This window comes from Tachyglossus aculeatus, chromosome 25 (genome assembly GCF_015852505.1).
Source record: "Tachyglossus aculeatus isolate mTacAcu1 chromosome 25, mTacAcu1.pri, whole genome shotgun sequence".
Classification (NCBI taxonomy): domain Eukaryota; kingdom Metazoa; phylum Chordata; class Mammalia; order Monotremata; family Tachyglossidae; genus Tachyglossus; species Tachyglossus aculeatus.
In genome coordinates this window covers 19,249,447-19,272,840 of record NC_052090.1, presented here as the reverse complement: position 1 = coordinate 19,272,840, position 23,394 = coordinate 19,249,447, and the positions used below count along the sequence as shown (strand labels likewise).

Sequence of the window (23,394 nt, the reverse complement as noted above, 5' to 3'; positions counted from 1 at the left end):
CTTCTCTAGTTAGGATGATTACCTTTCAATTAACAAGCCAAGGCACTTCATTATTGAAATACTTTGTTATAATCAATCTTTGCTATAAATGAATATAATTTGATTGTTTCCGATGGTAAAACAAGATCAAGAAATGCAGAAAACTCAACTGCAGGGTTGGTTTTTTTTTGCCATTTAACATTCTTTTCATTTGTATCCTATGACCTCAAGTTCTGTGGGGTACAGTGAACCATTGTCATACTAAAGGCTAACCAGATCATAAATACAGTGATAGTGCACTGACTCCTACAGGACAAATTCTAGGGTAGGAAGAGCCCTCTGAATATTTCTATGGGTCGAACTTCCAGAAGGAAAAAAACCCCACATTTTTCCAAATTGGAAATTAATTATATCTCCTGCTTTTGCTAGGCATAGATAGAACTAAAAAGCACATTTAAAAACTATGCACAGTGTGGGGACATTGGTATTAACTGGATTTTATAAAACCACATATGCATTTATTCATAACCTAAAGGTTTTGCAATAGAGAGGTTGGGAGTTTATGAACACTAATCGAATGTGGACATTACTAAGGCCAACTGGAGGGTGCCAGCAATGCAGAAGTAATGCTATACAGGCAATTTATTATTTTTCTAAATATACAGGGCAAGTAGTCCAGCCTGGGCCAGCACAGTGCCCTCTGCTATTTCTGACAATTTCTTGACATAATTGTAGCTTAGCTTTGTCTCCCTATTGCCCCTCTTACCGCTCCCGGACACACTCATCTCCTTTGAACGTTTTCCACCCAACCCCATTCCATTCCCGGATGTTGAGAGGCAGCATGGCCTAGTGGAAAAAGCCTGGGCGTTGGAGGACCTGGGCTCTAATCCCAACTCTTCTATCTGCCTGTTGGGGGACCATGGGCATGTCACAATTTTTCTGTACCTCAGTTCCTTCCTCTGTAAAATGGGGATGAAATGCCTGTTCTCCCTCCCCTTTAGTCTGTGAGCTTCTTGTGGGGCAGAGACTTTGCGTGATCTGATTCGCTTGTATCTACTCCAGTGTTAGTGCTTGGCACAGAGTAAGGGCTCAATATATACCATTATTATGATTATTGTTATCAGTATTACTCTGTGGTCAAGTAGTGGAATTCTGGGGTTTTATTTTCTTCAATCTGTCACCAAATCCTGTCGGTTCTACCTTCATGGCATCATTAAAATCCACCCTTTCCTCCATCCAAACTGCTACTGTGCTGACCCAAACATTTTATCATACCACTCCTCGACTACAGATTCCAACAGCCATCTCACTGATTCTCCTGCCTCCTGTCTTTTCCCTTTTTAGTCCATACTTCACTCTGCTGCCTGGATCATTTTTCTAAAAAAAAAAAATTCAGTGCATATCTTCCCACTCAAGAACTTCCAGTGGTTGCCCATCCACTTCTGGTAAAACAGAAAGTCCTTTCCACTGACTTTAAAGCACTCAATCAGCTTGCCTCCTCTCCGACTTTACCTCTCTGACTTCCCACTACCAGTCAGTGTGCACACTTACCTCCTCTAATGTCAACCTACTCACTGTGCTTCAGTCTCAACCATCTGACCATCAACCACTTGCCAACATCCTCCCTCTTGTCCTGGAACTCCCTCCCCCTCCAAATCCAACAGACCAGTATCCCCACCTTCAAAGCCTTATTAATAAAATCACATCTCTTCCAAGGGGCCTTCCCCAACTAAGCCTTCATTTCCCCATTCCCTCTCCCTTCTTCATCACCCATGCACTTAGATCTGCAACCTTTAAGCACTTGATATTCACCTCACCCTCAGCCCCACGGCACTTACATACATATCAGTAATTTATTTTAAATTCTGTCTCCCCCTCTCTAGACTGTAGCTACTGGTGGGCAGGGAATGTGTCTACCAATTCTGCTGTACTGTACTCTCCCATGCATTTACTACAGTGCAATGCACACAGTAAGTGCCCAAGAAATACCACCGACTGTTACGTTGGTCAGTCTGACCACGAAGACCTGGCCAGGCCCAGCTGGCTATGACGGTTAATGGTTTAGCTGCAAATCAAAATTCTGGATGAAAATATCTTACCCACAGACCAAAATTCATACATACACGGGTCTTAAACACTTCATCCTCCTGCAGTAGTTACTGAAGGCCCACGGGCTGCACAGAATTGCAGTAGAAGCTTGCCTTTTATTGGATGAGACAAACAGGCGAAGATTGAAACAACAAAAATAGGTACATGAACTCCACAATAATTACAAAATTGAGGACGTTAATTCTGTGCTAGCGAGGAGATGGCATAGGTTTCCTGGAAGTGGATTTGAGCATTAAAGGGTGGGAGGAGCAGAGAAGCAAGGGGGTTGTTGTTCCATACCTAAGGGCTACCCTAAACAAAGAAGGTGGGAGAGGAAGGACAGGCTGGACAGATGCAAGGAAGCAAAAACCTTGCTGGAACAAAAAGTGCCGGCTGGGATGGGGTAGAAGGGGACTGGGGAAGAAAAAAAAAATCTAACTGGCCCTGCAATATAGTGTGAGTCATAATACTTTAATCATAAAAAGGCATCTGTGATTTTTTCCATATTCTCGATGAAGCGCAGTCTTTTCTAACCATTTCCTGTTTCTCACACCCTGATTAAACCATACACAGTACCATCACAAACCTTTTAAAGCCAACTGATTGCTTTAGCCTTAGCACTGACTTAGCAAGCAATCCTTTTTATTGGCTTCATGCCACCCACCTCAAAAGGGGCACGGCAATAAGATGGTAGGCTTCTACTCCGATTCAAAATAGTACATTAAGTGCTAGTCTGAAGAAAATCATAGGGCTACTTGCAAGTACAGAGGAAGCATGAGGAAGTTGGCTTGTTTATTTCTTTTTGGAAGAACTTTGCTGTTAACTATGCAGTAAGGCTGCAGTCTGCCTCAAACAACGTATAGACTGAAAGCAGACTACTGAGAGACACGGTGGCAGACAAAACAACCTGGTCTGCAGCAATCAGGAGAGGGACTGCTCTCCTTGAGCAGAGCCTTCAGAGAGATCGGGAGACTGACGTGTTCAGAAAGAGAAACTGATGCTGTAAGCGACATACTCATCAGCAGGATGAGGGGCAATTTTGATATGGGATGGAGGCATGGGTAGACCTTTTCAGTCACATTAACGGATACAATCTCATCAGTTTATGAGAAACAGTGTGGGCTAGTGGATAGAGCATGCGCCTGGGGGTCAGAAGACCTGCGTTCTGGTCCTGACCCTGACACTTGTCTGCAGTGTGACCTTGGGCAAGTAACTTCTCTGTGCCTCAGTTTCCTCATCTGCAAAATGGGTACTAAGACTGCGAGCCCTATGTGGGACATAGACTTGAGTATTTGTATGTACCCAGTGCTTAGTACAGTGCTTGGCAAATACCATAAACTAAGATCAAAACCTGGTTTCTACAAATACCTTGACCCTTATACACTGTTCTCCTTCCAACAACATTCAGCAGTATTTACTGAATGCGTGGAGGACTGAACTAAATGCTTGGGATGCTACAATAAAATGAGAAGACACAATCCCTGCCCTCGAGGAGCACATAGTCTAGCAGGGGAGAGACCCGAAAATCAATTATGCGTGGGAGAAAAAATAGGGGATTTGTATGCGAGGTAGTGCTTAAATAACAGGGTATGCAAGTTGCATACATAGATGTTGAAGTGGTACTTGAGGGACATAAGCTGGAAGTAACAGAAAGACTCCTAGGGGAGAAGTTGGGAATTCAGAAGGGCTTTGAAGATAGGGAAAGCTATGGTACGATGACTGGAATTGGAAAGAGTTCCAGGCGGGGGTGGATGGGAACATGAGGACGGCGGAGGGACAGGCACGAATGATGCACTCGCTAGTTTGAGAGGAATGAAGAGGGTAAGCTGGGCTGTACGGGGAGTCCTCTTGCTACCCTGAGGCTCAAAGAACAGGTAGTGGGGGGGAGTGGGTGTTTAATCCCTGTTTTGCTGAAAAGGGGACTGAGGCAAAGAGCAGTTGGGTGGTTTTTGGCAGGCTGGCAGTAGAACCAGGATTGGAATCAGGATCCTTGGACTCCTGGACCCAAGTCCTTTCACAGCAGGAGAGAGAGAGTATGTGTGTGTTGAGGAGTATCTCTAACAATTCATTCAATTGTAGTTATTAATAATGATGGCGTTTATTAAATGCTTACTATGTGCAAAGCACTGTTCTAAGTGCTGGGGAGGTTACAAGGTGATCAGGTTGTCCCACAGGGGGCTCACAGTCTTAATCCCCATTTTACAGATGAGGTAACAGGCATAGAAAAGTGAAGTGACTTGCCCAAAGTCACACAGCTGACAATTGGCAGAGCCGGAATTTGAACTCATGACTTCTGACTCCAAAGCCCGGGTTATTTCCACTGAGCCACGCTGCTTGCGCTTACTGTGTGCAGAGCACTGTACCAAGCGTTTGGAAAGATCAGCTGTCCCTGATCAAGAGTTGATGAGTACTGACATGGGCCCTGCAAGTAGTTTCAGGTGTTGCCTTCTGAAAGATTGGTTAGGCAAGCGCTTGGTGAGGACTTGACTCGGGCAGTGGCGCACTGAGTTTCACACTATTTGAGTAGCACACTGTTTCTTTTATAGTGCAGATTTCTGACCCAAAGAGGGAAAGAAAGGCAAAATGAAGTCCTTTGTGGTGGCTCATAATTCACCTCTGCCTCAAAGGAGGCACAAATTTCTAACAAGCAGCTTGAAAAGAGCAGAAGACAAGAGTTAAAGGATCTGGATTCTAATCCCAGCTCTGCCACTTGCCTTCTGATTGACCTTGAGTAAATCACTTCATTTCTCTGTACCTCAGTTACCACATCTGTAAAATGGGGATTCAGCCCTGTTCTCCCTCCCCATTGGATCGGGATTCCCGTGAGGGACAGGGACTGCATCCAACCTGATTTTCTTGGATTTACTCCAGCGCTTAGTGTAGTGCTTGGCACATAGTAACTGCTTAAAAAATACCATAAATAAATAACCAAAAATAGGAGAAGAACGAATAAGGATGGTGGCGGGGGGAGGAGGGGAGAAAGAGTGTTAGTTGAGTGACTTCAAGCTGATGATCAAGGATTTCTTCTTGATCAAAAAAACGGTAATTGTTTTAATATTTCTGAGAAGTGGGGAATTTGCAGAATGATGTTTTAAAAAAGCAACCTGGGCAGCTGAGTGATGTATGTACTGGAGATGGCGGATACTGTTGTTGGTAAAGGCAATGCATGGGTCAAGCCAGGATACAAGCGTCGGACCGGCACGGTGGCCATTTGGATGGAGAAGTGGATCCTGGAAAAACTGGAGGAAAGGCTGACAAGATTTGGCACGGACAGAATATGGGGATTGAGAGAGAGAAGTCCAAATCAATCAGTGGTATTTATTGAGCACTTGCTGTGTGCCGAAGACTGTACTAAGTGACTGGGACAATACAATAATGTAACTAGACCCAATCCCCGACCTCAAGGAGCTTACAACTTAGTGGAACATGATGCCAAGTTTGCAGGCTTCACAGATGGGAAGGATGGTGGTGCTGTGATGGAACCCATCCCTACCCAAAATCATCATTTCAATCTTGGGATTGTCACTGCAATTTTATGGCATTTCTGGTTTTTATTTGATACATTTAAAGAGTTGAAGAGAGAGACTTGCAAACTCGCTCTTGAAGTTGCCTAAATTTTAATTTTGACACGTAAGTAAATCAAAAGAAAGCTCTCAACAAACCTAGTTTCTAGGCATCCTTACTAAAAGGAACGAATTAATTGCGCTCCCCAAAACTTAAGACTTTAGAGTCTTTAAAGATAGTGTAGAATAGAGGTTTTATTTAGGTATTCCAATTCAGAAGTAATCCACAATAAAAGATGCCAAAGGTACAGCCAAGCTGATAAAGTCAGTGCTTCTGATAGTGGGCCTCCAGGAATTAACTCTTCCATGACACAGCAGGGTACGCCTTGATAAGAAGTGCTCTGACTCAACCTCAAGAATAAATGGGAATGGTGGTAAGGAGGCCCCGGCCCAGGCATAATCCCTGAGTTGCTCACCCTCTGCGGGGCTCAGCTACCAAGTGGGTGACCCTCCTCCCGTTCCCCACTTGCCTGGTATGGGGGGATCCAGGAAGGCAGGTTGAATCCTCAGCTGGAAGAAGCATTGTGCCTCCATCTCGCCTGTCTCGCCACTGACCCCCAATCCACGTCCCGCCTCTGGCCTGGAACTCCCTCCCTCCTCTAATCCGACAGACAACCACTCTCCCCCACTTCAAAGCCTTGTTGAAGGCACACCTCCTCCAAGAGGCCTTTCCAGACTAAATCCCACTTTTCCTCATCTCCCACTCCCTTCTGCATCGCCCTGACCTGCTCCCTTTGCTCTTCCCCTCTCCCAGCCCCAAAGCACTTATGTCCATATCTGTAATTTTCCTTATTTATATTGATGTCTTTATAATAACAATAATAACAATGACATTTATTAAGCGCTTACTATGTGCAAAGCACTGTTCTAAGTACTGGGGAGGTTACAAGGTGATTAGGTTGTCCCACGGGGGGCTCACAGTCTTAATCCCCATTTTACAGATGAGGTAACTGAGGCACAAAGAAGTTAAGTGACTTGTCCAAAGTCACACAGCTGACAATTGGCGGAGCTGGGATTTGAACGCATGACCTCTGACTCCAAAGCCTGGGCTCTTTCCACTGAGCCACGCTGCTTCTCTACTGCTCTCTAGACTGTGAGTTCGTTGTGGGCAGGGAATGTCACTGCTTATTGTTGTATGGGACTTTCCCAAGTGCTTAGTAAAGTGCTCTGCACACAGTAAGTGCTCAATAAATACGACTGAATGAATGAAAGAATGAGAGATGGGTCTCCAGCATTCCCTCAATGGAAAAGCCTCATTGGCAGTATGGAATCAGAGTGGGGACTCATGAGAATAGGATCAGAGTACCTGCCATTGCCACCATCTTTTAACAGTCTCTGCCTGCTGCTACTATCAAAGCTCCTCATGCACAGGGAATGTTTGCTTTGCTTCTGTTATACTTATAGACTGACTGATCCCCGAAACATTTAAGACAGTGCATTTACATTCAGAAGGTACTCATTACTACTATTACAACTAGTACTACTACTATTATTAGCCTTCCTGCAGGCTCAGCAGAGCCCTTGAGCCCCAGACTCTTGCCTTTCTCCCATTCCCACATTTTCTCTGGGTTTTAGCCCTCTCTCCCATGCCTGTGACCTCATCCTGCCCTGTGGCTTTGGTTCTTTTTCTCTGCTCCCCACACCTGGGGCATCATCATCAGTGGTACTTATTAAGCACTTAAACTGTGTGCAGAGCACTGTACTAACCAAGTTGGAAGACATGTTCCCTGGCTTGCGGATTCGACTGTTACTCATATAATTATCCTCTGGGGGAGGACTTGATTTTGATGAACAACATTATGTTGTACTCCTCCATGAACTGAGGGGAAGCGCTTAATACAGTGCTAAGCACTTAGCACAGTGGTCTGCACACAGTAAACACTCAATAAATACGACAATGAATTGAATTTTTCTTTCTCTGTTTTTCTATCCTTTCCATCTCAGATCATAAGCAACTTCTGGGGAAGACCTGCCTTTAGAGAACACCTTTCTTAAAAAGGAATTTACCAAGATCAAGTACAGCATGGCACCTAAGTCTAAGAAACATGGACATATCCACCCACATTTGTCCTTCAACCTTTGTAATTAACAACGCTGACTTTATAATACTCCATTCAAGATAACTCTGGCCAGATGCTATAACCTTTGAACGAGTCGTCTACATGCGCTGCCTCGAATTCCTCAACACCAACTCTCTCCTCGACCCCCTCCAATCTGGCTTCCGTCCTCTACATTCCACGGAAACTGCCCTCTCAAAGGTCACCAATGACCTCCTGCTTGCCAAATCCAACGGCTCATACTCTATCCTAATACTCCTCAACCTCTCAGCCGCCTTCGACACTGTGGACCACCCACTTCTCCTCAACATGCTATCCAACCTTGGCTTCACAGACTCCATCCTCTCCGTCCTCTTATCTCTCCGGTCCTTCATTCTCAGTCTCTTATGCAGGCTCCTCCTCCCCCTCCCACTGCCTTACTGTAGGGGGTCCTCAAGGTTCAGTTCTTGGTCCCCTTCTGTTCTCGATCTACACTCACTCCCTTGGTGACCTCATTCGCTCCCACAGCTTCAACTATCATCTCTGTGCACCCAAATCTACATCTCTGCCCCTGCTCTCTCCCCCTCTCTCCAGGCTCGCATCTCCTCCTTCCTTCAGGACATCTCCATCTGGATGTCTGCCCACCACCTAAAACTCAACATGTCCAAGCCTGAACTCCTTGTCTTCCCTCCCAAACCCTGCCCTCTCCCTGACTTTCCCATCTCTGTTGACGGCACTACCATCCTTCCCGTCTCACAAGCCCGCAACCTTGGTGTCATCCTCGACTCCGCTCTCTCATTCACCCCTCACATCCAAGCCGTCACCAAAACTTGCCAGTCTCAACTCTGCAACATTGCCAAGATCTGCCCTTTCCTCTCCATCCAAACCGCTACCCTGCTCGTTCAAGCTCCTATCCCATCTGGACTACTGTATCAGCCTCCTCTCCAATCTCCCATCCTCCTGTCTCTCCCCACTTCAATCCATACTTCACACAGCTGCCCGGATTGTCTTTGTCCAGAAACTCTCTGGGCATGTTACTCCCCTCCTCAAAAATCTCCAGTGGCTACCAATAATCAACCTATGCATCAGGCAGAAACTCCTCACCCTCGGCTTCAAGGCTGTCCATCACCTTGCCCCCTCCTACCTCACCTCCCTTCTCTCCTTCTATAGCCCAGCCCGCACCCTCCGCTCCTCTGCCGCTAATCTCCTCACCGTGCCTCGTTCTCGCCTGTCCCGTGGTCGACCCCCGGCCCACGTCATCCCCCGGGCCTGGAATGCCTTCCCTCCGCACATCCGCCAAGCTAGCTCTCTTCCTCCCTTCAAGGCCCTACTGAGAGCTCACCTCCTCCAGGAGGCCTTCCCAGACTGAGCCCCCTCCTTCCTCTCCCCCTCCTCCCCCTCTCCATCTCCCCCACCTTACCTCCTTCCCTTCCCCACAGCACCTGTATATATGTATAGATGTTTGTACATATTTATTACTCTATTTATTTTACTTGTACATATTCTATTTATTTTATTTTGTTAATATGTTTTGTTTTGTTCTCTGTCTCCCCCTTCTACACTGTGAGCCCACTGTTGGGTAGGGACCGTCTCTATATGTTGCCAACTTCCCAAGCGCTTAGTACAGTGCTCTGCACACAGTAAGCGCTCAATAAATACGATTGAATGAATGAATGATCAATCCAGCAGTTTTTATAAAATGTGCAATATGGGATGAGATGAAGATTCATGAATAGTCTCACTAAAGGGCAATGTTTCCTCTTACCAAAACGTGAAAACATATATTTAGCGTCAGCCCATGAGTAATATTCTTAAAAGACGGAGTCTTTCCAGCAACTTTTCCCTTCCTGCCCTTTAGGAAGTGTTTCCCCTTGTCAACTGATCAATAGTATTTATGGAGGGTCGAATGTGGGCAAGGCACATGGTCCTTGGACCTGACAGTCTCGTGGAACTTGCAGACGCTAAAACAATTTACAAAATAATTGTCAATTTGTTCCTTTCAAATCTCATCCAATAGGACATATTGACAATGAAGACCCAGTAATAATAATAATATAATAATAATTGTGGTAGTTGTTACATGGTTACTATGTGCCAGGCACTGTACTAAGCACTGGGATAGATACAAGGTAATTGTGTTGGATACAATCCCCGTCCCAGATAGGGCTTACAGTCTTATTCCCCATTTTACAGATGAGAGAACTGAGGCACAAAGTTAAGTGATTTGCACAAGGTCACCTAGCAGACAAGTTGGGGGAGGTGGGATTCGAACCCTGGTCCTTCTGACTCCCAAGCCCATGCGCCATCCACTAGGCAATGCTGCTTCTCAAACAGGTATTTCAACCCTGTTTAAGAGGTGAGGTAACTGAGGCACAGAGAAGTTAAGTGACTTGCCCAAGGTGGCGGGACCAGGATTAGAACCCAGGTCCTCCTGATTCCCGGGCCCATGCTCTATCCACTAGGTCACGCTGCTTCTCCGGTATGGGGAGGTGGGAGCGGAGAGGAGAAATAGAAGGGATCCTAGCCCCCATCCTGGCTATCTCCTGCCTTCTCTACTCATTGCAGTGCTTTGCACATAGTAAGCGCTTAATAAATGCCATTATTATTATTAACATCGGCACCAAACAGGGAGCAGGGTGGATATTGGAGTGGGCAGCTACTTCTTCATTACTGAGCGCTTACTTTGTGCAGAGCACTATACTAAGCCATCAATCCTCTGCCTGATGAATTCCTTATCAAGAGCCTGGTAAATTGTATAGCCCCCAGGGGCAAGAACCATTTCTAAATAGCACGCTGAAACCCCAAAGCACCTAGAACCTTTCTTGCAGAAGATATTCAAATAATGCTTGTGGCTAAAGGTGAGGGGAGTTACAGAAAGGGAATCCTGATCACCCCATCCTCGCTTGGTATCCCTGCCACCTGGCCGGTAGGGCGTGAACATACGCAGGGCTAACCACTTACACTCGCAAGCCTGTCGCAATGAAATGAATCAGGCAAAATAGGAAGGCCTTGAAAGAAGTTAACTTTCATCTATGAGAAATCAGGCAAGTACGATTCTATAGTGACTCACCGGTTTTAGCTCTGTAGCTCCTGCTCGCTGTCAAAGGATGAATTGTTATGACACTTGTAAGTGTGTGAAGAGGAGGTGAAAATTTGGCAGGCTGGAAAACTGTGGGGGCTCGATGCCTTTTTGTAGCCCATTTGCAAAGCTGAAGTCACATGCCAGGTGGTCTGGAGACTTTGAATCCCAATGGATTAAATCAAAGAATCACAGAATCACGACGCTAGAAAGGATCTCGAGACCATCTGGTCCAGCCCCCTGCCTCTAGGCAGATGACTGTCTGTTCTTTTCTTCAAGATCTCTAGAGAGGGAGAACTCCATCATCTCTCCTGGCAACTTCTTAAGCTATTCTATCATCATGCCAGCTCAAGTACTTCTAATGGCCAATGAAAATCCAGCTATAATTTAAACCCAACACCTCTTGTTCAATCCTCAGTGGGCATGAAGGATCCTTCCACCTTAAAAACCCTTCAAGCACTAAAAGGCAATTCATAATGGCAGGCTCACACAATGTCAGGTTTTCCATTGTCAACACTTCAAGGCACCACCCAGTTGCTCTATAATCTTTTTCAGGTTCATGACCAGCACTGGACACAGTACTCGACTAAGGATCTGACCAATCTAAAGTCTTGTCAGAGGGATGGCTTTCTGATAATAATAATAATAATAATAATAATAATGATGATGATGATGGCATTTGTTAAGTGCTATGTGCAAAGCACTGTTCTAAGTGCTGGGGGAGATACAAGGTGATCAGATTGTCCCACGTGGGGCTCACAGTCTTAATCTCCATTTTACAGATGAGGTAACTGAGGCTCAGTTAAATTAAGTGACTTGCCCAATGTCACACAGCAGACATGTGGGGGAGCTGGGATTAGAACCCATGACCTCTGACCCCCAAACCCGTGCTCGCAAGGTAGATGTCTGTTGATAAGTGGCTGTACCATATGGCTGCAATATTAAAAAATAAAATGTTGCCATCTCAACCCCCTGGTCAACTATGAACACCACCCCCTTCAATTCCCTGAAGGTCCTTTTCTTCTGTGCTGAGTCCAGGTAAGTTTGTATATGAGTTGCTTTCTAATGAGCTGCCTTACATTTGTCTATTGATTTTCTTCATCCTTTTATAAGACTTTTCTCTTATTTTCCAAGTCACTAATTAAAAAAACAAACAAACGAAAACCAGAGTGATCTAGTCTCAGAACTAAACTTTGTGGAACATCACTCAATACCAGTATCACCAACACAATTACTAAGCATATTACGATTTAGCATGCATCTTAGTGGGCCTTGGATGAAAATACAATGAAGATTAAAAGACAGACTCTCTCTTTTAGACGGTTCACTCCCTAAAATTGGTAGATGACACTCGAAAAGTCTACTTCTGAAAAGCTAATGAAGTACACAATACCTGGTAACAATGAACATATCATACCACTTCTGATCGCATATCTCTTGACGGTCTTAGAGAAAGGAATATTTTTGTGCCAGCCCAAGGACCTTGAAATTTCCAACCCCAAATTACCAGAATCAGACCAGCACTTCAGTCACATTATGTGAACTGGGTGGGGGTGACCTAAGAGGTGGGGAAGGGAACATGCCATAGTAAAATTGGGATTTCCATCAGCACTTAGAACAGTGCTTGGCACCAAATTAAGCACTTAACAAATACCATCATTATTATTATTATTATATGGAAAGCCACCTGTTAGACAAGAAGATACTTTAAGCGCATGCGCATTAAGTGTTCAAGTAAACAAATGCTTATTACATTCAAGGGAAATTTGTGGTGATTCTAACAAGGGTACTTTAAAGGTTGATTTGAGAACACTGAAAGAGCGCTGTTCCAGAACCAGAGATATGCACCCGGCCATTTTCTCATACTGCTGGCAACTTTATATTTTTTAATATTGCACCCATATGGTACAGCCACTTATCAACAGACATCTAGCTTGCGAGCATGGGCTTGGGGGTCAGAGGTCATGGGTTCTAATCCCAGCTCCCCCACATGTCTGCTGTGTGACACTGGGCAAGTCACTTAATTTCTCTGAGCCTCAGTTACCTCATCTGTAAAATGGAGATTAAGACTCTGAGCCCCATATGGGACTGTGTCCAATCTGATTATTTTGTATTTATCCCAGCACTTAGTAAAATGCCTGGCACACAGTAAGCACTTAAATACCATTAAAAAAAATAAAAAGTAGTACATAAACCACATATCTCCAGAAAAGGCCTAGGTACCTTGATATGGAATCTGGAATTGTGAGTTTTTTGTGGAATTATATTTAGATGTTATTAAGTGATGCTATCAGATTTAAAACACGGGAAGGAGAGTAGAAAGGAGCAGAGATTGGAAGACGTGACAAAGGAAGGTCCATTCTGACAGCTCACTCTAATATGAGTTCCACTTGGAGGTTCAATTCCGAGAAGCAGTGGCAGAATCAGCAACGTGCTCGACAGAGTGGATAAAGAGAGAAGACACTATCCTCCTCACGCTTTAGCAGCCACTTTAGCAAATTTAGAAACTGTGAATTCTGAACTGAACTATACTCAGCTCTCCCCATTCAAGGACGAGAGGGAAATAATGAAACACATTTTGTGCTCTGCTTATCTGATTCCTTTACGGACGCTATAATGAAGTAACTTTAAACTACATTTTCCCCAAACCCTGGTCCCCAGGTAGATTACTATATTACTTGAAAATCAATTAAGTCTTCAAGCCTTTTATTTTGCTTCTCGGGAACTGTCACTGGGGATTTCATTTTGCTTCGCAATGTGCCACTTCTCCCACTGTAGGCAACACCTTTCTAGCGCTTGAGAGGCTCACTAATTCAGCTCAATCAATATATTGATTTATTTACTCTCTGCAGAGCACTGTACTAAGCACTTGAGAGGGTACAACAGAGTTAGCAGACATGATCCCTGCCCCCAGGGAGTTTACAATCTACTGGGGGGAGAAGGGCATGGAAGTAATGGAGTATAAAGATATATAAAAAAGTGCAACGGGAGAATGGGGGAAACCAAATTCTTAAGTAAAGCAGAAGTACTTAAGTAGTAGTAGTAGTTGTTGTAAGAGAAATGGGGAGGAAAGATGAGAAGTTAACAGGGAAGGCTTCCTGGTAGAGATGGGATTTCAGAAGGGCTCAACTCTATCTGGTGCTAAATTGTGATGGGAGGCGGAGGAAGGTCATGAGACTCTGGAGGGGAAAACACTTTCCAAATCTTGAGGGTTAGCAGGGGATGAGACTGGGCAGCTGTGGGAGCGAGACTCAGTCAGAGGAGTCCTCGTGGAGCAGCGAGATCTGGTTAGCAGAATCCACTCAAGACAACTGGTGTCTTTCACTTAAACCGCATGCATAGATGTCAGATCCCAAACCTGGTACTCTAATAGATCCCCTGGCTCCAGGGTACGTGCACCGCAGCCTTCCAACTGGGGCTTCCATTTAAAACATGTTACATTTGTTATGCTTCCGAAGCTGTATTTTGAAGAACTGGATGCAATGTGCTCTCCGTGGTACAGGACTCTTGCCAAACTGGCACATAAAAAGAACATACCGAAATAGCTCTAACGTATCAAAAGTGCAACGAAAACAAGGTCCCGTGCCCTTCTAGACTTTGTGATGGGAAGCAGGAGAGGGTAAGCAAATAGGAAGATGGAAGCATATGGCACTTCTTACCCCAAAATCCTAAAATAAATATCTAAGAGAGTTTGAATTCTCCTGGGGACCAAGTGACTGCTTGAGGCTGCTGTAGGGAGGGCAAAGGTGACAAGGACAGTGGAGGGTGCCTATTAACTGCTACCGAAAACACCACACATCAGATGGTGTACTTTTAAAGTATCATTAGTATATCGGATTTATAAAGACACCTCAGAAGTGGAGAATACTTTCCTACTTGCTATTGTTTTTTCCCCCAAACCTGAATAACCTAGGCTCTTGGTGCTCTCAATACAGTCTGAATGTTTTGAATATGAGGGCTTTGATACGACCATTTATCTTGTGATTGAATATTTTAAAACTTTATAATTCTGAGAGAAGTAGAGATACAGCACAAGAGATGTATGAATGAAAGTTATAGCTAGTTATTTTATAACACAAGAGTTGCATGAATAAGTATTATTTTGGTCTCTGTTAAGCGCTTATTATAGGTCAAGCACTGTAGTAAGTGTGGGGTATTACAAGATAACCAGATCAGGCACGGTCCCTTTCTCATAGAGCTCACAGTCAAGAAGGAGGGAGAACAGGTACTGAATTCCCATTTTACAGATGAGGAAACTGACACCCAAAGAAGTGAAGTGACTTGCCTAAGGTCACAAAGTAGGTAAGTGGCAGAGCTGGGATTAGAACCCAGGTCCTCTGAATCCAGGCCCATGCTCTTTCCACTAGGCCACGGTGCATTCTTGTGAAATGAAGGAGCCTGGTGCCGTAGTACTCACCCGCTGCCACGACGCACACATGCGCACAAAGCAGCTGCTTTGAAAAAGCAGCCCACACAGCCCAAACTGGCTTGAGTGGGTGGAATAATGTTCTCTAATTTTCCAATGGCATTCTAGCCAAAATGCACATTGAAAACATATGCTAGGGCCGCCCTGAGAGTACCCTAACATTAAGATACCACAGCATTTCAGAGGGCAGGGTTTAGGAAGGGAGAACTCTTCATCCCCTTGAAAAACTTCAGATTTCTTTTTCGGGCAGTGCACATTTTTACAAATGAACTGTAGATGGGTAAACATCTCAGAACAGAAATGCATCAAACATCCTCCAAAGATCCTGGGAGATACCTTAGCATGGAGAAAGGTAGGCTTTTACCAAAAGCTTGAGGAAGGTGACCATAACAAACAAGGAACAGGCATTCTACAAACTCCCAGAACAGTGAGGTTTAGAAAATTTTTTTTATTATGAGGACCATATAAATGTGGAGGTATCTCATATAATTGCCTATACGGGAGCTCATTAACCAGCTATTACAAAAACCACTGAGATTAATTAAGGGACACCACAGGGGAGTAACAGTAGAGAAGCCTGATGTAAATATTTGACATCAGGCTTTAATATCTTATGTGGGTGGGAACATCACTGAGGCCCAGACTGCCATGTTTGCTGCCAGAGAAGCAGCATGGCTCGGTGGAAAGATACCAGGCTTTGGAGTCAGAAGTCATGGGTTCAAATCCCAGCTCCGCCAACTGTCAGCTGTGTGACTTTGGGCAAGTCACTTAACTTCTCTGTGCCTCAGTTATCTCATCTGTAAAATGAGGATTAAGACTGTGAGCCCCATGTGGGACAACCTGATCACCTTGTATCCCCCCAGTTCTTAGAACAGTGCTTTGCACATAGTAAGCGCTTAACAAATACCATCATTATTATTATTATTATTCCCTGCTCCACAATCTCACAATTCTTGTTTCACCTTGAGTTTCCTCTACTTAGCCTCTCCACTCAATCTATCCCTAAATCCTCACTTATTCCTCATCATTTCAGGGATTCATTCGTTCCTTGTCACCTTTACAGTCACTACCACGGTGGAAGAGAAGCTCACCATCATCCACCAGCTGGGTGACTAAGTCTCTGCATGGTCTCCTTCCCTCCTGTGTCTCTTCTCTACATTTCCACTGTCAAAACAGTGCTTCTAAAACTCTCATCACAGTACATTACTTCTCTCCTCAAGAGACAACAGGACTTTGCAGGGAGTAAAAGATTCTCCATCAGTTGGCTTCCTTAAGCTTACAGCTGCCTCTTCTGCCCCACTGGAGTCCTTGCTTTCTACTTCCTCCGGAATCCATCCCCCATTTTTCATTCCTGCCTCACCAACTTCTGACCACTTGCCACTCAGCCTGGCCAAACCACATCCTGCCACAGCTTCACACTCTCTCAATTGGTTAGTACAGTGCTCTGCACATAGAAAGCACTCAATAAATACGAATGATTCAAATTTCTTCTAGAAGGCCACCTCCTGGGAGGTACCTATATTCCCCCACCAGCCCAAATGCAACCACCTCAGCACTCACACTCAGTTCTCCTACAGCGTATACGTGACGCTCCTGGTGACCCTGATATGAACAGTATAGGAAGTGGCCTTGACCTGCAGGCACTGCCCACACGAGCGTAACTAATTCATTAGACATCGCCATCATGTCCCATCCAAGTGGACGCCCGCTATCGGAAGAATGTCCCCTGATTCTCTTACAACGTCCTATCCCGAACACGTAGTAGAGAGATACATTACGGGAGAACTGGGTGTGTTTCTTTTGCTACTTAACATGTGATTGCTTTCTATATATTCCTCTATTATTCATTCATTCATTCAATCGTATTTACTGAGTGCTTACTGTGTGCAGAGCACTGTACTAAGCGCTTTTAACTACTGTATAGCCATCAAGCTCTGTGTGCATGCCTTCTTTATTACACTGTAAATGCCTCAAGCACTGAGACCACAACTTTTAAGACCATCAGTAATGCTATTACTGAGTCAGACCAAGGATTCGGCCAAGCTCCGACATTGGCCACAAGAATCTATCTGAGGAACTGGGTGATATTTGCTCTCCTTTGCATCCATCCTAATGTTTAGCGATGCATCATTCAACATCTCTATCTTTAATCAATCAGTCAATGACGCTTATTGAGCACTATGTGCAGAAGACTATAGTAAGCACTTGGGAGAGCGCCTTTACTCACTACATCCCCAATTTTCCCTCTAGTAGCCCATTATGGATCACTCGTCTGTGAATTTATCCAAACCCTCTTGAACCTGTCGATATTATCTGCCTGCATGACTTCCTGTGGTAAATCTAATCTGCTTACTATCCACACTGTGAAGCAGTTTTTCTATTCCCCAAGTGCCTATTACAGTACTCAGCACACTGTAGGTGCTTAATAAATTCTGTTGATTATGTTAAAATGGAGTACATTATAATTTACATATCTTCTCCCTGGAGCAATGAAGATTGGCTGATCTCAAAATATTGAGAGCTACAGCTTTTTTTTCCACAATTCCTCCCTAAAAATAAATGCTGATTAGCTATCGAGGCTCTGAAGACAGAACGAAAATGAAATCATTAGATAGGGAGGCCAACTCTATGGCAGGAATAGTCATCCTGGCACTTCTTAATAGTGTTTCTGAGGGGAGCAAAAAATAGCCAACAAACAACATGACCTGTGCAGATTAATTTTAACCTGACTCTGGAGAGTCTTTCATTTTAGAAGTGCAGATACCTCAGTCAATTTCCCATGAAACTAATTTCTCTCTTCACAAAATTTACATCAGAACCATTTCTCTTTGATGCTAGGGACTAGGTCCTTTATATGTTATTTTCAGCAGAAAGTGTACTGTGGAAATTCAACGGGGATCATTTTATGAGCAAGAATTTAAGGAAACAACTTTCTTTTTATTTGCATTGACTTTGAGTTTGGTCCATTCAGTAGGTTTCAAACTTGGAAGTTAACACAACAACAACAACAACAATAATAATAATAGCAACAATGATGGTATCTATTAAGTGGTTAATCAGTGTCAAGAAAAGTGGTAAACACTGGGACAGATGTAAGATAATCAGATACAGTTCCTGTCCCACAAAGAGCTCACAATATAATAGGTGGGGAGAGCCAGCATTTTAGTCCCATTTTACAGCTGAGGAAACTTGGGTCCAGAAAGGATAAATAACTATGTACAGATGTACTGTACTAGGTACTGTACTAAGTGCTTGAGAAGGTACCACGGAGTTAGTAGACACAATCCCTGCCCTCAAGTAGCTTAGACTCATAACAGAATTTGCCATACCTGCACTATTTTAATAGTTATCACATTTATAAATTACTGATGCATGGAACTCTACGAAAACAAATCCAGCCTCTTTACTCGAACTGCTCTAAAAGTGGTTGTTCATGTATAATATGAAGTGCTATTACAGCACTTGCTCTTACATAGTAACTTCACTCCAAGGAGCTCGAAGCATTCAACATCCCAGGAAATTGCAAAAGTTGGGGCAAATTATGACAAACTAAAACACAATAGATTTACTCAAGATAAGAGCAAGCAACAGAACCAAAATGAGAAGGCTGTTTTCCCAACACACCATCTATATCTCCAACTTTTGGTCACCCCAAAGTGCAAGACTTTCAGGTGCCTCTCTATGCCTCTATCCATGTACTAATACTTTCGCTCATGGTATTAGGTCAATTTACAGCATACACCCAGTTCTTCTGCACTCCCACAGAATCCCGTGGTGTCCAATATTCTCATGGTGTCCAACATCACACACATGCACATGTGCACAAGCCACTTCTTCAATCACTTCAGGATCCTGAATCCAAACAGGCCTGCACTGATGGATGGATGGTCCCTCTCTGACAGTATTCCAGTTAAAACATGTTGTGAAACTTGGGTGTAACTTCACCTGAAATAATAATTTTCTTCTTCATGTCAATGCATAAGTGCTTTCATAAAGTATTCTTACTGCTGTTTTATAGAGAAAAGGTTTACTTCATTGCTATTGTAGTCAACTGTGATATGATGTACTAAGACTTTTTTTTACGGTATTTGTTAAGTGCTTACTATGTGCCTGTACTATCTGCTGAGATAGACAAGCTAATCAGCTTGTCAGAGAAGCAGTGCGGCTTAGTGGAAAGAGCACAGGTTGGGAGTAAGGGGTCATGGGTTCTAACTCCAACTCCACCGCTTGTCAGCTGTGTGACCTTGGGCAAGTCATTTAACTTATCTGTGCCTCAGTTACCTCATCTGTAAAATGGGGATGAAGACTGTGAGCCCCATGTGGGACAACCTGATTACCTTGTATCTAAACCAGCGCTTAGAACAGTGCTTGGCACACTATAACTGTTTAACAAATACTAACATTATTATTATTATTATTAGCTTGGACACAGTCTGTGTCCCACATGGGGCTCCATTTTAATCCCCCTTTTACAGGTGAGGTAACTGGGGCACAGAAAAGTTATGTGACTTGCCCAGGGTCACACTGCAAACAAGAAGCAGAGCTGGGATTAGAACCTAGGTGCTTCTGATTACTAGGCCTATGCTCTATCCACTAGACCACACTGCTGCTCTGACTTGACACATTCTACTTCTCCTGACAGACCAGGTGAGGATAATGATTTTTATACTGACATTTAGATTTGTGAGATCCTCTCTCATGAATGTTAAGCCCTCCCATATTTTTAAGAAAAGAGAGGCAGGTTTAAACTTCCCCCATTTGACCTAGAGAGCAACTGAGGTATAGAGATGTTACTTTCCCTGTGACTGTGGACAAACGAATGTCAGAATTAAAACCAGAACTCACTTTTCCTAATGCACTACAACAGAGGCCTGGAAGCAATTCACTTCTCCCACAACCTTCCTTCTCTTCCTCCCCTCTTCCCCGCCCCCACCCCCCCAAAACCCAAGTCAGATTGTGGAGCTTTTCTCTGTGGTGCAATTTCCTGTAATGCAGCAATCAATACAACTCCAGAATTTATAGCTGAGGACTGCCACATCATCACCGCTGCTCTAACGTACTCCATCTTTCAGCCTAAAGCTGTGCAAAAAATCACTTCTGAAACCAGATGCTGGTGCATTAACAGAGGAGCTGAGACACCAAGTACCTCACACCTGAAGTGATTTGGTTTAATCACGAGACAAAGCACTGCCAGATCCCCTACATGGAAAAACCTCAACAAGCCGGGCTGACATGATTGAATATTGGAGGGGCAAGCGCGTCTGCAAAAAGACGTTGGCACGGGGCTTTGAAGAACGAATTTTAAAAATAAGAGATCCAACAGCTGCCAGTGGAGAGCTGGGGGACCCCAAAGTGAACACGTGTCTGGATTTCCGAGTCTGGGGGCATCCGCAAGACCACGGCTCCCCGTGTAAACTGACTGTGGTTATGGCATGACTTAAAAAATAAAATAAATGTAAGGAGGGGCGGGGGCCTTGCTGTGGTTTGTTGCCTGTCTCCCCCTTCTAGACTGGGAGCCCGCTGTTGGGTAGGGACGGTCTCTACATGTTGCCGACTTGGGCTTCCCAAGCGCTTAGTACAGTGCTCGCACACAGTAAGCACTCATCCCCCCTGCCTTACCTCCTTCCCCTCCCCACAGCCTCTGTATATATGTATATATGTTTGTAGGTATTTATTACTCCATTTATTTATTTTACTTGTACATATTTATTCTATTTATTTTATTTTGTTAATATGTTTTGTTGTCTGTCTCCCCCTTCTAGACTGTGAGCCCGCTGTTGGGTAGGGACCGTCTCTATACGTTGCCAACTTGGACTTCCCAAGCACTCAGTACAGTGCTCTGCACACAGTAGGCACTCAATAAATACGACTGAATGAATGAATGAATGAATAAATACGATTGAATGGATGAATTAGAGGAGTCGAGGGGCGCCGGTGTACTTTGTCCGGGTGGACAGGGGCCTACCTGGGCCTGGCAAGAGGGGCAGCCGCCTTTCCCCCCCCGCCCTACCTCCTTCCCCTCCCCACAGCACCTGTGTGTATACATATATATATATATATATATATATATATATATATATTTGTACATATTTGTTTCTAGACTGTGAGCCCACTGTTGGGTAGGGACCGTCTCTATATGTTGCCAACTTGTACTTCCCAAGCGCTTAGTACAGTGCTCTGCACACAGTAAGCGCTCAATAAATACGATTGATTGATTACTCCATTTTATTTGTACATACGTATTCTATTTACTTGGTTAATATGTTTTGTTTTGTTCTCTGTCTCCCCCTTCTAGGCTGTGAGCCCGCCGTTGGGTAGGGACCGTCTCTCTATGCTGCCAACTTGGCCTTCCCAGGCGCTCAGCACAGTGCTCTGCACACAGTAAGCGCTCAATCAATACGACTGAATGAATAAATAAATACGATTGAATGGATGAATCAGAGGAGTCGAGGGGCGCCGGTGTATTTTGTTGTATTTTCCCGGGCCTGGCAAAGCACAGTGCTTCGCCCATGGTTTGGTTTTGTTGTCTGCCTCCCCCTTCTAGACTGTGAGCCCACCGTTGGGTAGGGACCGTCTCAATATGTTGCCAACTTGGACTTCCCAAGCGCTTAGTCCAGTGCTCTCCACACAGTAAGCGCTCAATAAATACGATTGATTGACTGTCTCTCTATGTTGCCAACTTGGACTTCCCAAGCGCTTAGTCCAGTGCTCTGCACACAGTACGCGCTCAATAAATACGATTGATTGATTGACTGTCTCTCTATGTTGCCAACTTGTTCTTCCCAAGCGCTTAGTCCAGTGCTCTGCACAAGTAAGCGCTCAATAAATACGATTGATTGATTGATTGACCGTCTCTACACGTTGCCAACTTGTTCTTCCCAAGCGCTTAGTCCAGTGCTCTGCACAAGTAAGCGCTCAATAAATACGATTGATTGATTGATTGTCTCTCTATGTTGCCCACTTGGACTTCCCAAGCGCTTAGTCCAGTGCTCTGCACAAGTAAATGCTCAATAAATACGATTGATTGATTGATTGACCGTCTCTATCCGTTGCCAACTTGTTCTTCCCAAGCGCTTAGTCCAGTGCTGTGCACACAGTAAGCGCTCAATAAATACGACTGATTGATTGATTGACTGTCTCTCTATGTTGCCAACTTGTTCTTCCCAAGCGCTTAGTCCAGTGCTCTGCACAAGTAAGCGCTCAATAAATACGATTGATTGATTGATTGACCGTCTCTATACGTTGCCAACTTGTTCTTCCCAAGCGCTTAGTCCAGTGCTCTGCACAAGTAAGCGCTCAATAAATACGATTGATTGATTGATTGACCGTCTCTCTATGTTGCCCACTTGGACTTCCCAAGCGCTTAGTCCAGTGCTCTGCACAAGTAAGCGCTCAATAAATACGATTGATTGATTGATTGACCGTCTCTATCCGTTGCCAACTTGTTCTTCCCAAGCGCTTAGTGCAGTGCTGTACACACAGTAAGCGCTCACTAAATACGATCGATTGATTGATTACCAGATGCCACCGTTGTTACTGAGGCTGGGCCCCCCTTTTCCGCTGCGGGCCGGGATGTCGGTGCCCACGTCAGCGGCTCCGCCGCTGCGGAAATGGTGGGCCGGGGGAGGGGCCGCGGCCTGGGCCGAGGGAGGACGGGGCCCACCGGGGCCCGCCGGGGCCCGCCGCCCCCGGGGGGGGGGGGGGGGGCCCTCACCTGTGTCCCCGATGATGATGTACTTGAACAGATAGGCGTAGGCCATGGCGGAGCTCCGGCTGGGGCTCCTCCCGGGGCTCCTCCCTGCTCCGGCGGCCTGCTCCTCCGCCGGCGGCTCGGCCCGCTGCTCCTCTCCCTGTAAGCCGGCCCGCGGCCCGCCGCTCCGCCGACCCCGACACGACCGGGGCTGCCGCACGGCCCCGGGCCCCGGGCCCCAACCCCAACCCCCGCCGAACAATAACAGCCCCAGCCGCCCCTCCCTCCTCCTCCTCCTCCTCCTGCTCCTGCTCCTGCTGCTCCCGCTCCTCCTCCTCCTCCAGGCCGGCCCCGACCCGGAAGTGCTGCCGCCGCCGCCGCCCGAGGGGGAGGAGGGAGGAGCGGGAGCGCGAAGGAGGAGGGGGAGGACGACGGCTGGAGGAGGAGCAGGAGGAGGAGGCAGGCGAGGGGAGGGCAGGGGGAGGAGGATGGAGGAGGAGGAGGAGGAGAAGGCAGGCGAGGGAGAGGACAGA

The 23,394-nt window shown here is 45.3% G+C and overlaps 1 protein-coding gene across 1 annotated transcript in view; it reads right to left on the bottom strand.

Moving 5' to 3' along the window:
• RAB2A (RAB2A, member RAS oncogene family) overlaps positions 1–23,083 on the bottom strand; it is a 78,415-nt gene extending 55,332 nt beyond the window's left edge. Inside the window, exon 1 of the mRNA XM_038766748.1 lies at positions 22,886–23,083. Coding sequence (XP_038622676.1) covers positions 22,886–22,931 — 46 coding nt within the window. The 5' untranslated portion in view covers positions 22,932–23,083. The remainder of the gene's footprint in view (positions 1–22,885) is intronic.
• Between the last annotated feature and the right edge of the window lie 311 nt (positions 23,084–23,394).